This window comes from Heptranchias perlo, chromosome 39, assembly GCF_035084215.1.
Source record: "Heptranchias perlo isolate sHepPer1 chromosome 39, sHepPer1.hap1, whole genome shotgun sequence".
NCBI lineage: Eukaryota > Metazoa > Chordata > Chondrichthyes > Hexanchiformes > Hexanchidae > Heptranchias > Heptranchias perlo.
Genome location: NC_090363.1, coordinates 1,793,912 through 1,808,296, shown reverse-complemented (window position 1 = coordinate 1,808,296; position 14,385 = coordinate 1,793,912). Strand labels below are relative to the sequence as shown.

Below are 14,385 nucleotides of genomic sequence, written 5' to 3'. Positions count from 1 at the left end.
CAAACGGATATCGACAGATTAAGTGATTGGGTAATAAGGTGACAGACGGAGTATAATGTGGGGAAATGTGAGGTTATTCACTTTGGTAGGAAGAATGGAAAAACAGAATATTTTTTAAATGGTGAGAAACTATTAAATATTGGTGTTCAGAGAGATTTGGGTGTCCTGGTACAAAAAACACCGAAAGTTAGCATGCAGGTACAACAGGCAATTAGGATGGCAAATGGCATGTTGGCCTTTATTGCAAGGGGGTTGGAGTACAAGAGTAAGGAAGACTTACTACAATTGTACAGGGCTTTGGTGAGACCTCACCTGGAGCACTGCGTACAGTTTGTCTCCTTATCTAAGGAAGGATATACTTGCCTCAGAGGCGGTGCAATAAAGGTTCACTAGATTGATTCCTGGGATGAGAGGGTTGTCCAATGAAGAGAGGTTGAGTAGAATGGGCCCATACTCTCTGGAGTTTAGAAGGATGAGAGGTGATTTCATTGAAACATATAAGATTCTGAGGGGGCTTGACAGGGTAGACGCTGAGAGATTATTTCCCCCATGGCTGGAGAGTCTAAAACTAGGAGGGATCATCTCAGGATAAGGGATCGGCCATTTAAGACTGAGATGAGGAGGAATTCCTTCACTCAGAGGGTTGTGAATCTTTGGAATTCTCTACCCCAGTGGGCTGTGGATGCTGATTCATTGAATATATTCAAGGCTGAGATCAATAGATTTTTGGACTCTAGGGGAATCAAGGGATATGGGGATCGGGCAGGAAAGTGGAGTTGAGGTCGAAGATCAGCCATGATCTGATTGAATGGCGGAGCAGGCTCGAGGGGCCGTATAGCCTACTCCTGCTCCTATTCCCCATATTCCTATGACCAAAGGTTAAAATTGAGGGGTGCAAAATGGGCACCTGACCCAAACCTGCCCCGTTCCCACCGGGCGGTTTATGTTAAAAATGGGGCAAAATGGAGCAGCGGGTGTGTTGTAGGGTCCTGGTACATTCCTTCCATAAATTTACTCAGGCAGATGCCAGTGTGTGAATTGAATTTTTATTAGAATGTTGCCATAAATGAGGGATTACAGCTCAGTATTTTATAAAGTGTTATTATGTAGAAATTTGTGATAGTTTGTTTCTCTTGCTGAATGAGACAGCAACCACAGGGAACAAATTTAAGAACGAAGGGCGGTGAAAACCGTCTCGGACAATAGCACAAAACGGGCGCTGGTGAATCAATGGGATTGGATATCGGGCGGGCATATAACAGGCGGCCTAAACAATCCCGCCTGCTTTGCACTCCCATCCAGGACAGATTTCTATCCCCATGGGCTGGGCGGCCTCTTTCTTTGCCATAACATTCCTGATTCTAAAAACGTTCAGAAACATAATAACACTTGTAACAATTTCAGCGTTGCACCAAGTTGACTTTTGCCACGTGTATCTTCTCCGAGAACATGTTTTCACAAGAATCCAATCCATGCGAGCCCCCCTCCCGCCCTCATACCTTAACACATATCACCAAAACACACCTTGCCAATGTTAAAAAAGATATTCTCAGCCTGTAATGGTCAGTTGAGGGAATCTCTGTGTATACGAGATTTATGCAAGTGATCTAAAGAGTCAACCATACTACAGTAATATATAAAGACCTGTACGGTAGCTGATCCAATCAGTCGAATGTTTTCATTGACCATGCTTGTTAGGCCGATAAATGTTTCATCATCATAATCAAAGCGGTCTCCAAACATGATTGAGCAGATGATGTTGCTCGTAGCGGAGTTCACGATACGTGTTGTATCAAAGGGCTGACCTGTTAATGAGCACATCATACAACATACAACTAAGACTATAAATTTCAATAATATTTAAAGCATTATTTATTTTTCAAAAAATTCACAAGTTAGTCAAACAGCAAGGTTACTAACTCAGGATGTCACCAAACTTGAGAAGAACTGAGGTAAAGCAGGAAGCAGCGATTCGCTGATGCAAACTTTTGAGTTTAAAAGCTTGAAGATTGTAAGAGGAAGAAAAAGAAACAGGCAGGTGAGAGCAGAGCAGTTTTAATGTCCTTGGAAGTAATGGTTTAGAGTGAAAGATAATGTGGTGAGTTTTCATTTCGACGTATCCAATAGAAAAGGAAAAATATGTCGGACCAGGGGCGTGAAATTTGTTTTGGGCGGTCGGGCAAAACGAGCAGTGCGGCCCGTTTTTGCATTACTGCCCAAGACGAAGGAATATAAGTGGTGTTGGGGAAACTTTTAGAAATAATGGGGCAGACATTGTTCCTGAAATAACGGAGAGCTCAATATAACTCTTTATGACTGCCAAACAATTCAAAATTAAACTTTAAAAACATGGAGTCTCATATTACTCCTTATTTTAATAGTTTTTGGTCATTTAAAAAAATTAAAAATGATTTTTTTTACTTTTTTCCTTCTGTCTCTAATTTATCGTTGGCTTTTTATTTTTAAAAAATAAAGTTTTTGTTTACAAGGCCTTCCAGAATACTAACTTTAAATGAATGAAGTCTGCTTGTCTCCTTGTGAGCGGGACTTCTCTTCCTGACAGTTTTTGTGGGCGTGTCTTCTATTCGCACGGACTGTTCGATGCAAATCAACCGACGCTGTTCAGGGGCTGGGTTGATTGCGCACAATTCTTTAGAAGTTCAAAATCACACAAGTCGCGCCACAGAGCCCGCAGTAAGTCGTTCATAAATTTATTTTGCAGGAGCTGCAGCGATTGTTGCCTCGCTGCTCTGCGCATGTTCTGGCCCAGTAATCCAGGACAAAATTAATTGGCACTTGAAAATGTATGGGTTAATAAATGAAAGTCAGCACGGTTCGTTAAACGAAAGTCGTTGAGTTCATTGATGAAGTAACGGAGAGGGTTGATGGGGGCAGTGCGGTTGATGTTCTGTATATGGAATTTCAAAAGGCATTTCATAAAGTACCACATAATATACATGCAAGCAAATTTAAAATGCACTGGATTAAAGGGACAGTGGCAGCGTGGATATGAATTTGACTATGGGGCAGAAAGCAGAGAGTACTGGTGAATGTTTGTTTTTCAGACTGGAGGGAAATATACAGTTGTGCTCCCCAGGGGTGAGTATTAGGACCACTGCTCTTTTTGGTATATATTAATGACCTGGATGCATCACACTTTAGGAAGGATGTGAAGGCCTCAGAGAGGGTGCAAAAGAGATTTACTAGAATGGTACCAGGGATGAGGGACTTCAGTGTATGTGGAGAGACTGGAGAAGCTGGGATTGTTCCCCTTAAAGCAGAGAAGGTTGAGGGGTGATTTGATACAGATGTTCAAAATCATGAATGGTTTTGAACGAGTAAATAAGTAGAAACTGTTTCCAGAGTCAAAAGGATGGGTAACCAGAGGACACAGATTGAAGGTGTGAGACAAAAGAGCCAGAGGCGACATAGAATCATAGAAAGGTTACAGCCATTCCGCCCATCGAGTCCATGCTGGCTCTACGCAAGAGCAATCCAGATAGTCCCACTCCCCCGCCCTATCCCCATAGCCCTGCAATTTTTTTCCTTTCAAGTACTTATCCAGTTCCCTTTTGAAGGCCATGATTGAACCTGCCTCCACCACCCCCTCGGGCAGTGCATTCCAGATCCTAACCACTCGCTGTGTAAAAAAGTTTTTCCTCATGTCACCTTTGGTTCTTTTGCCAATCACCTTAAATCCATGTCCTCTGGTTCTTCACCCTTCCGCCAATGAGAACAGTTTCTCCCTATCTACTCTGTCTAGATCCTTCATGATTTTGAATACCTCGATCAAATCTCCTCGCAACCTTCTCTGTTCCAAGGAGAACAACTCCAGCTTCTCCAGTCTATCCACGTTACTAAAGTCCCTCATCCCTGGTATCATTCCAGTAAATCTCTTCTCCACTCTCTCTAAGGCCTTCACATCTTTCCTAAAGTGCGGTACCCAGAACTGGACACAATACTCCAGTTGTGGCCGAACCAGTGTTTTATAAAGGTTCATCATGACTTCCTTGCTTTTGTACTCTATGCCTCTATTTAAAAAGCCCAGGATCCCGTATGCTTTTTTAACTGCTTTCTCAACCTGCCCCGCCACGTTCAATGATTTGTGTACATATACCCCCAGATCTTTCTGTTCCTCTACCCCTTTTAAAATTGTGCCCTTGAGTTTATATTGCCTGTCCTCGTTCTTCCTACCAAAATGTATCACCTCGCATTTTTCTGTGTTAAATTTCATCTGCCACGTGTCCACCAGACTGTCTATATCCTCTTGAAATCTATCACTATCCTCCTCACTGTTCACTACACTTCAGGTTTCATGTCATCAGCAAATTTTGAAATTGTGCCCTGTACTCCCAAGTCCAAGTCATTAATATATATCAACAAAAGCAGTGGTCCCAGCACCGACCCCTGGGGAACACCACTGTACACCTCCCTCCAGTCCGAAAAACAACCGTTCACCACTACTCTCTGTTTCCTGTCCCTTAGCCAATTCTGTATCCAAGCTGTCACTGCCCCTTTTATTCCATGGGCATCAATCTTGATGACAAGCTTATTCTGGCACTGCATCAAATGCCTTTTGAAAGTCCATATACACCACATCAACTGCATTGCCCTCATCTACCTTCTCTGTTACTTCATCAAAAAACTCTTATCAAGTTAGTTAAACACGATTTGCCTTTAACAATCATGCTGGCTTTCCCTAATCAATCCACACTTGTCCAAGTGACTGCAAATTCTGTCCTGGATTATTGTTTCTAAAAGTTTGCCCACCACCGAGGTTAAACTGACTGGCCTGTAGTTGCTGGGTTTATCCTTACACCCTTTTTTGAACAAGGGTGTAACATTCACAATTCTCCAGACCTCTGGCACCACCCCTGTATCTACGGATGTTTGGAAGATTATGGCCAGTACCTCTGCAATTTCCATCCTTACTTCCCTCAGCAACCTAGGATGCATCCCATCCGGACCGGGTGACTTATCTACTTTAAGTACAGCTAGCCTGTCTAGTACCTCCTCTTTATCAATTTTTAGCCCATCCAGTATCTGAACTACATTTTCCTTCACTGAGACTCTGGCAGCATCTTTTTCCTTGATAAAGACAGATGCAAAGTACTCATTTCTTACCACGGTCATATCTCTGCCTCCATGAGTAGATCTCCTTTTTGGTCCCTGATCGGCCCCACCCCTCCTCTTACTACCCGTTTACTGTTTACATGCCTATAGAAGAATTTTGGATTCCTTTTTATATTGGTTGCAAAATCTATTCTCATACTCTCTCTTTGCCCCTCTTATTTCCTTTTTCACTTCCCCTCTGAATTTTCTATATTCACCCTGGCTCTCACTTGTGTAATCAACCTGACATCTGTCATATGCACCTTTTTTCTGCTTCATCTTACTCTCTCTATCTTTTGTCATCCAGGGAGCTCTGGCTTTAGTTGCCTTACCTTTCACCCTCCTGGGAATGTGCCTAGACTGTACCTGAACCATCTCCTTTTTAAAGGCCACCCACTGTTCAAGTACAGTTTTGCCTGCCAATCTTTGATTCCAATTTACCCGGGCCAGATCTGTTCTCATCCCATTGAAATTGGCCCTCCTCCAACTGAGTATTTTTACTTTAGAGTGGTCTGTGTCCTTTTCCATAGCTATTCTAAACCTTATGATACTATGATCGCTGTTCCCTAAATGCTCCCCCACTGACATTTGCTCCTCTTGGCCCGCTTCATTCCCCAAAACCAGATCCAGCAACGTCTCCTTCCTCGTTGGGCTGGAAACGTACTGGTCAAGAAAGTTCTCCTGAACACACTTAAAAGATTCCTCCCGCTCTTTGCCCTTTATATGAGGAAACATTTTTTTTTATGCAGCGAGTTGTTATGATCTGGAATGCGCTGCCTAAAAGAGTGGTGGAAACAGATTCAATAATAACTTTCAAAAGGGAATTAGATAAATACTTAAAGGGAAAACATTTACAGGTCTATGGGGAAAGAGCAGTGGAATGGGACTAATTGGATGGCTCTTTCAAAGAGCCGGCACAGGCACGATGGGCCGAATGGCCTCCTCCTGTGCTGTACCTATTATAATACTATAATAAGAAGGGCATTGAAGAGAACCATAGTAAATTTTCACATTTACCAAGTGGCAAAAACCAGGCAGTCTCGGATCAGACACCATTTCATAAACCACCCAATAATTGTTTCCATTGACTTCCATGGAAGTGAAAATCATGCTCGGTATAAAATGGGCAGAAGAGCTGCTGCTGCAAAACCTCTCAGAATTTAGAACACCTCTATTTGTTTTCCTCTTATCCTACTTTGTTCAAGTAAAGAGAACCCCATGTTTTCTGGTCTACCTTACACCTAAAGCCTTCTATTCCTGTTACCATTTTGATGAATCCAAGAAATCTTGGGGTAGTTTTTCAATTTGCTGCATGGGCATGAAACTTGCCTGTCAGATTGACCACACGTCATGAAACTGATCTGATTTTCATTTTCATTGACATTGATGGAAATAAAAATCTGTTGGTTTCTATAATGGCTGGTAGATCCGTAACATCAGTGTTACATCGGGGTGATAACAACAACTTGCATTTATATAGCGCCTTTGAAGTAGTAAAACATCCCAAGGTGCTTCACAGGAGCGATTGTCATACAAAATTTGACACTGAGCCACATAAGGAGATATTAGGACAGGTGACCAAAAGCTCAGTCAAAGAGATAAGATTCAAGGAGTGTCTTAAAGGAAGATAGAGAGGTGGAGAGGTTTAGGGAGGGAATTCCAGAGCTTAGGGCCCATGCAGCTGAAGGCACGGCCGCCAGTGGTGGAGCGATTAAAATCGGGGATGCTCAAGTGGCCAGAATTGGAGGAGTGCAGAGATCTCAGAGGGTTGTGTTGGCTGGAGGAGGTTACAGAGATCGGGAGGGGGCGAGCCCATGGAGGGATTTGAACAGAAGGATGAGAATCTTAATATCAAGTCATTCCCAGACCAGGAGCCAATGTAGGTCAGCGACCACAGGGGTGATGGGAGAATGGGACTTGGTGTGAGTTAGGATACAGGCAGCAGAGATTTGGATGAGCTGAAGTTTATGGAGGGTGGAAGACGGGAGGCCAGACAGGAATAGTCTAGCCTGGAGGTAACAAAGGCATGGATGAGGGTTTCAGCAAGTTAAAAGTTTACTCCATCAACTTATTTGTCTTAATGCAATTTAAGAAAGTTCCATTTTATTCAAGTGAGAATCATTAGCACACATGAGAATTTCAGTTGAATTATTAATCATATTTCCTGTGTCTCACATACAAAGCTCTCACCTTTATGACTCTCAAACACATTTACCAATAAATTGGCTTCTTCAATAATCTTGTCTTCAATCGATTTCTTGCCCATCCCAAAGCCACGGAGAGTTGATATCACAAACTTTCGTGTGTCTTGCCATTGCTTCCCCTCGCTGAATATAACACCTGAAAGTGACACATAAACAGCTGATCAAATATTTTATTTAATGGGCGTCTACATAAGAACATAAGAAATAGGAGCAGGAGTAGGTCATATGTCCTGTCGAGCCTGCTCTGCAATTTAATAAGATCATGGCTGATCTTTGATCTCAACTCCACTTTCCCGCCTGATCCCCATATCCCTTGATACCATTAGAGTCCAAAATCTATCGATCTCAGCTTTGAATATACTCAACGGCTAGCATCTACAGCCCTCAGATTCACCACCCTCTGAGTGAAGAAATTTCACATCATCTCAGTCCTAAATTGCCCACCCCTTACCCTGAGACTATACCCCCTACTTCTAGACTCTCCAGGCAGGGGAAACAGCCTCTCAGCATCTACCCTGTCAAGCCCTCTAAGAATTTTATACATTTCAATGAGATCACCTCTCAGTCTTCTGAACTCCAGAGAATATAGGCCCATTCTACTCAACCTCTCCTCATAGGACAACCCCCTCATCCCAGGAATCAATCAATCAGTCTAAGTAAATGTAAGTCATTTTCATTCTTCAGCTGCAACATTGTTCAGGCCCCAGATCTCCATTGCCCTTCCGAATGGCATTTGTTGAATATAGGGAGGGAGTAGACAAATCACTTGGAATGATAGGATCTCAAGGCACAGAAGGAGGCCATTCGGCCCATTGATGAGAATGTTTTTCCTTTTCAAGTGTATGGCCAATTCTCCCTTTGAAAGTTATTATTGTGCCTGCTTCCACCGCACTCTCAGGCAGCACATTCCAGATCATAACAACTTGCCTTAAAAAAAATCTCCTCATTTCCCCTTTTACCAATTACCTTAAAACTTGACTTGAGCTTTATCAGTTCATTTGTTAGAGGGTCCCAGAATAGAATGAGGCAACACACTAAGGAACTAGGTTTGACAATCTAGCACTGACCAGCATGAATGTTTCACATGAAGATGACTGTAATTTTTTTTAACAATAATTCTCATGTTCGAGCAATACTAATATTTAAAGTCCTACAAGAATTGTTGGTGCTGTGGTGTTAGGTTTATAAAGGCCATGGAAAGTTTGCAAGACTTTACATTTCCATCACTATTCCATGGTGTCTGGTATTCAGAGACTGGTGTTATGTCGATGTGTTTGTGTTTCACCATCATTGGCAGTTTTTTCAATAAATTGAATTTTCGGAGCTTTTTATTTCATTTTCAAAGAGCCGGCACAGGCACGATGGGCCGAATGGCCTCCTCCTGTGCTGTACCAGACATGATACTATATACTGGTAATGGAGGTATGGTGTGCAGTGCAAAGAAATTCACTTGTCCACTCACTCCTTCCAATGATTTGTGTGTAGTCTTACTATGAATTTCAAAGTCATTTTGTAATAGTGCAAAACAGGCGATATCGAATTGGCCACTCCTTGTAACCTCTCCCGAGTTTTCCATTGAAGCTTACACTGTCGTCCAAAGTTAAAATGACTCCCATTTACTCGTAAATTGTACTCTCGAATGTATTTAATCTGCTGAGGAAAGAACATTCTACAAGATAGAAATCGCTGTGATTTCTCTTTAGTTCCAAAGCAAAGAACACAAAGTGATCGAGATAAGGCCATTAACCTCTGATTGATTGTGCTCCAGAGATAATACTCCGAGGCCCGACCATCACCCTTGGCATAGATTTGGTTAATGTTTTGCTTCAATTTTCAATGTTTGTGTTGCTAAAGCCTTGTCTATCAAAGGAGAAAGCCCAGTGGGAGTTTGGAATGACAGGGAGAGGGGGTTCATCTGGTTTCAGTATTCGGGAAGGAGAGACTGGAGGCTGGGGCGGGTGATCATTGAGAGTTGAGATCATTGGAGAGCAGTGCAACTGGATAATGCATTTTTTTCATGCCCCAAATCATCTCACAGCACGAAAGACAATTGAAGAGCAGTGACTGTTATTATTTTAGGCCAATATTGGAGACATTCTGATCACAGAAACTCCCACAAACAGCGAGAGGTTAATTGATATTCGACAATTGACCCGAGCTTTTTGATGTCTGATTTCTTGAAGGAGAAATATTGGTAAAGACATTGGGAGAACCTCTTCTTCAAATCCCAGCCAACTGAACAAGCAAATGGGTTTAACATCTTAACAAAGACGGCAGGTCCAGTGAAGTGACACCCCCCACAGTGCTGCACCTCGGCGAAGGGCTGAACTCCAGTAACAGGCTCCAGCTCACAATCTCCGGATTGACCAGGAGCGAGAGCGTTACCGACTGAACCGGTGCTGATGTGGAGCCCGGTTGTAGAGGGAGTGGGTGGCAGACGGATTGCGGCTTAGCCCAGGAATGTTGGGAATGGGGAACCGAGCTCCTGTCAAAAGAAGTCTGAACACCAATGACACCTTTTGATTGGTGTGATCGTGTCCCAGCCTAATATAAGATATGCGATTTGAGAACCTCTCATTCACTCACTCACCTGACGAAGGGGATAATCTCCGAAAGCTGGTGATTTTCAAATAAAATTGTTGGACTATAACCTGGTGTTGTAAGATTCCTTATATTTGTCCACCCCAGTCCATCACCGGCATCTCCACATCAAAAAAAAAACTGTTATTGATGAAATTCCAGCTGGATTGGAATCGGTGCTCCGAACTCGCAGGTGGCCCCGAGAGACGCTGCTGAGGCGTAACTTAAGACTGGGACATACGACGCATTCTTCAATGTTCAGTAATAACAGGAAGGAAACCAACAGGACAAACATACACAGGAGAAAGTGGATTAAAATGTCAAATTACCGCGTCGAAATGTAATTTCGTCAAATATCGGTACGTGCGGCCTCCCGGTGAATTGATCCGCATGATTCACAAGAGCGTCTCTCACTGTGTCGTAGCCGGTCAGAATCACAGCTTTCTGCGGCCCGAACTGAACTGAAAATACAGTTCCATATTTCTCTGAGAGCTAACAAAGAAAGATTTGTTTAATTAGATTTAAGTTTAATTTTTAGTGAGCCATTCCCAAACACATGCCAGGGAAAACAGAAAATTGGCCTTAAAAATTAACAAATAAAGTTCAATGGGAAAGAATAGATCCTCAAACTGGTCTCTCTTTGCCCCTTCATCTCCTCCCTTCTCACCGTCCAGGGCCCCAAACACTCCTTCCAGGTGAAACAGTGATTTACTTGTACTTTCAATTTATTAAACTGTATTCACTGCTCACAATGCAGTCTCCTCTACACTGATGTGGAAATGCCGGTGATGGACTGGGGTTGACAAATGTTAGAAATCTTACAACACCAGGTTATAGTGCAACTGTTTTATTTGAAAATCACAAGCTTTCGGAGGCTTTCTCCTTCGTCAGGTGAAAGAGAAAGCCTCCTGACGAAGGAGAAAGCCTCCGAAAGCTTGTGATTTTCAAAAGAAACAGTTGGACTATAACCTGGTGTTGTAAGATTCCTTAAATTCCTCTCCACACTGAGCAGACCAAACGCAGATTGGGTGATCGATTTGCTGAACATCTCTGCTCAGTCCACAAGTGTGACCCTGACCTGCTGGTCACTTGCCATTTTAATTCCCCCTCCCATTCCCACTCTGTCCTCTCTGACCTCGGCCTCTTACACTGTTCTAATGAAGCTCAATGTAAGCTCGAGGAACAGCACCTCATCTTTCATTTAGACACTTTACAACCTTCCGGACTCAACACTGATTTCAATAACTTCAGATCAGAACCACTGCTCCCATTTTTTCGGTCAGCAGGTGCTGGTAATGGTTCTGCTGTTGCCGTTTACAGCTCCTCTAGACCAATCTTTTCTTTCTTTACTTGTCCTATTTCCACCCTCCTTGCCTTGCACCAATGGCTTGCATTTCATCACTCCAGCCTGGCACCCTATCACAGACCTTCCCTTTTGTTCTTTCCCCCACTATCCCTATCCCCCATTCCCCCCACCACCCATACACACTTTCCCCGACTCTGTACTTGCTTCAAAACTCTTCAATCTTCAACTTCTTCCAGTTCTGACGAAAGGTCATTGACCTGAAAGGCTAACTCTTTCTTTCTCCACAGATTTATTTTAACTGGTTAGTGTGAACGGTGAACGAAAACCAGCAACATTGTGAAAAGAATTAAAGTGGATTCAATAGAGCAACGCTACATGTTCAAATCACCAGCCAGTCATTAGTGTAATGGCACCAGCCCACAGGTCCCTCCACTCCCCGGATAGATCTGCTGAGCGGCCCCTTTCCAGTCATAGAGTCATAGAGTTATACAGCACGGATAGAGGCCCTTCGGCCCATCGTGTCCTGATACACCTCGCTCCTTCTCTTCATCGTCCGACCCTGAGAGCTTCGCGCACCGGGGCCGCTTCTGCTCAGTTCAGATACGCATTTCCCCCCAAATCCCGATCACCTTCTGCAGTTGGCTTCGTGTGAGTGAAAAGCATTATCTGAACTGGATGGGAGTGGCGGGACTTTACACGGGGACTGCTAGCGCTATGATTTCAGATCACAGATGACTAGAACACATATGTGGTTAACCCACCGCAATCTCTGAGAACTGCTGGATACATTCACTGAAGGATTCTCACTTTACCTCCATGAGGGACCTGTCGATCCGTTTCAGGTCCAGTTGATGCAGGTTTCCGATCAGTGGGAGCGGAGCTGGTCCAGGAGGGAAGTTGGTCACAGCTTTGGGTTTGCAACGAATAATCGAAAAAAACAGCAACATGACAAACAAGGTGAACAGCAACAGGGTCGAGGTGCTGTCTGTGAGAAAGAGACTGAAGAGAGCCATCGTGGACAAGTCGATCTGTGGTGTGAACAAACTGGTTTCTTGCCTGTTGTTCTAGTGTGAGTTGTCCGCCCATTCGCCCTTCGGATTCCCAAGAACCGCCTCAATCACCTCACTGGTTTTACTGATTGTTTCTCAATCCAAACCTTTCACAGCAAGTACATGTCACGTGCCGGGAAAGCACCGCACGCTTTCCTTGTCCTGACCACCACATCATATAATAATTCATCACAAAAATTATTTAAAAGGCTAATGGGATGTTAGCCTATATCTCACAGCGCTGCAATACAAAGGGAAGAAGTTATGTTAAAGTTGTACTGAGCTCTGGTTAGACCCCATCCGGAGATACTGCGTTCAGTTCTGGGCACCCCATCTCAGGAAGGAAATATTGGCCTTGGAGGGGACGCAGCTCAGATTCACCAGAATGGAACTGGGGTAAAAGGGTTAAATTAGAATCATAGGAAGATTACAGCACAGAAGGACAGCATTCTGCCCATCGAGTCCATGCCAGCTCTATGCAAGAGCAATCCAGCTAGTCCTACTGCCCCACCCTATCACCGTAGCCCTGCAAATATTTTCCTTTCAAGTACTTATCCAGTTCCCTTTTGAAGGCCATGATTGAATCTGCCTCCACCACTCCCTTGGGCAATGCATTCCAGATCCTAATCACTCACTGAGTAAAAAAGTTTTTCCTCATGTCACCTTTGGTTCTTTTGACAGTCACCTTAAATCTATGTCCTCTGATTCTTGACCCTTCCACCAATGGGAACAGTTTCTCTCTATCTACTCTGTCTAGACCCTTCATGATTTTGAATACCTCGATCAAATCTCCTCGCAACCTTCTCTGTTCCAAGGAGAACAACTCCAGCTTCTCCAGTCTATCCACGTACTAAAGTCCCTCATCCCTGGAATCACTCTAGTAAATCTCTTCTGCACCCTCTCTAAGGCCTTCACACCTTAAAGTGCATCTTAAAGATGCCCAGAACTGGACACAATACTCTAGTTGTGGCTGAGCCAGTATTTTATAAAGGTTCATCATGACTTTCATACTTTTGTACTCTATGCCTCTATTTATAAAGCCCAGGATCCCGAATGCTTTTTTAACCACTAGAGATTAGGATTCCTTCAAGTATAGAAGATTATGGGGTGATCTAATTGAGGTGTTTAAGATGATTAAAGGATTTGATAGGGCAGATAGAGAGAAACTATTTCCTCTGATGGGGGAGTCCAGAACAAGGGGGCATAACCTTAAAATTAGAGCCAGGCCGTTCAGGGGTGATGTCAGGAAGCACTTCTTCACACAAAGGGGAGTGGAAATCTGGAACTCTCTCCCCCAAAAAGCTGTTGAGGCTGGGGGTCAATTGAAAATTTCAATACTGAGATTGGAACAGACTCAAGGGGCTGAATGGCCTTCTCCTATTCCCATGCTCATGTCTTTGCCATTGGTCGCCTAACAGGTTCCAAACAAGTTTAAGACAAGCTTCGTGAGCAGCAGGGGCAATTTTCCGATTTCACACAACTGGTGAAAAGCCTCACTGAGCCAAAGAAGGTTAACCAAAAGATTGGTCAAAGAGGTAGGTTTTTAAGGAGCGTCTTAAAAGGAGGAGAGAGAGGCAGAGAAGTTTAGGGAGGGAATTCCAGAGCTTAGGGCCTAGGTAGCTGAAGGCGTGGCCGCCAATGGTGGGGCGAGAGGCCAGAATTGGAGGAGCGCAGAGATCTCGGAGGGTTGGAGGGCTGGAGGAGGTTACAGAGACAGTGAGGGGCGAGGGCATGGAGCGATCTGAAAACAAGGATGAGAATTTTAAATTTGAGGCGTTGTGGACCACAAGAAAATTACTCCTAGGATCTCTTTTTTCTCCTGGACACACTCTGCAACCTCAGATCTGAGCACTGCCTTTAGTAACTTCAGATTGGACCGATTTCACCCATCGCCAGACCCACTGTCCTACCAGCCTCCAGCCTTGTCCACCCTCCCCTTCAATCCCTTCCATATAGAAGTTCCCCTCATTTCCTTTCACTGCCTGACTGAGATTTTCTCATATATATATATATATATATGGAAATTGTTTTTGGGATGTGGGTAATCTGTATTCCTTGATACCCTCACCCAACAAAAATCTACAGATCTCAGTCTTGAAAGCTCGAGTCGACCCCCAGCATCCACAGTCTCTTG

The 14,385-nt window shown here is 43.7% G+C and overlaps 1 protein-coding gene across 2 annotated transcripts in view; it reads right to left on the bottom strand.

The window, feature by feature from the left end:
• LOC137305053 (cytochrome P450 2K1-like) overlaps positions 1–12,345 on the bottom strand; it is a 29,662-nt gene extending 17,317 nt beyond the window's left edge. Inside the window, exons 1-4 of one of the 2 annotated variants that reach the window (XM_067973825.1) lie at positions 12,015–12,328; positions 10,226–10,388; positions 7,303–7,452; positions 1,645–1,805 (exon numbers count right to left, since the gene is read on the bottom strand). In XM_067973825.1, the coding sequence (XP_067829926.1) occupies positions 1,645–1,805; positions 7,303–7,452; positions 10,226–10,388; positions 12,015–12,215 (675 nt within the window). In that variant the 5' untranslated portion in view covers positions 12,216–12,328. Of the gene's footprint in view, positions 1–1,644; positions 1,806–7,302; positions 7,453–10,225; positions 10,389–12,014 lie in introns of both variants that reach the window. The other variant, XM_067973826.1, reaches the window with a different exon arrangement.
• Positions 12,346–14,385: the final 2,040 nt, after the last annotated feature.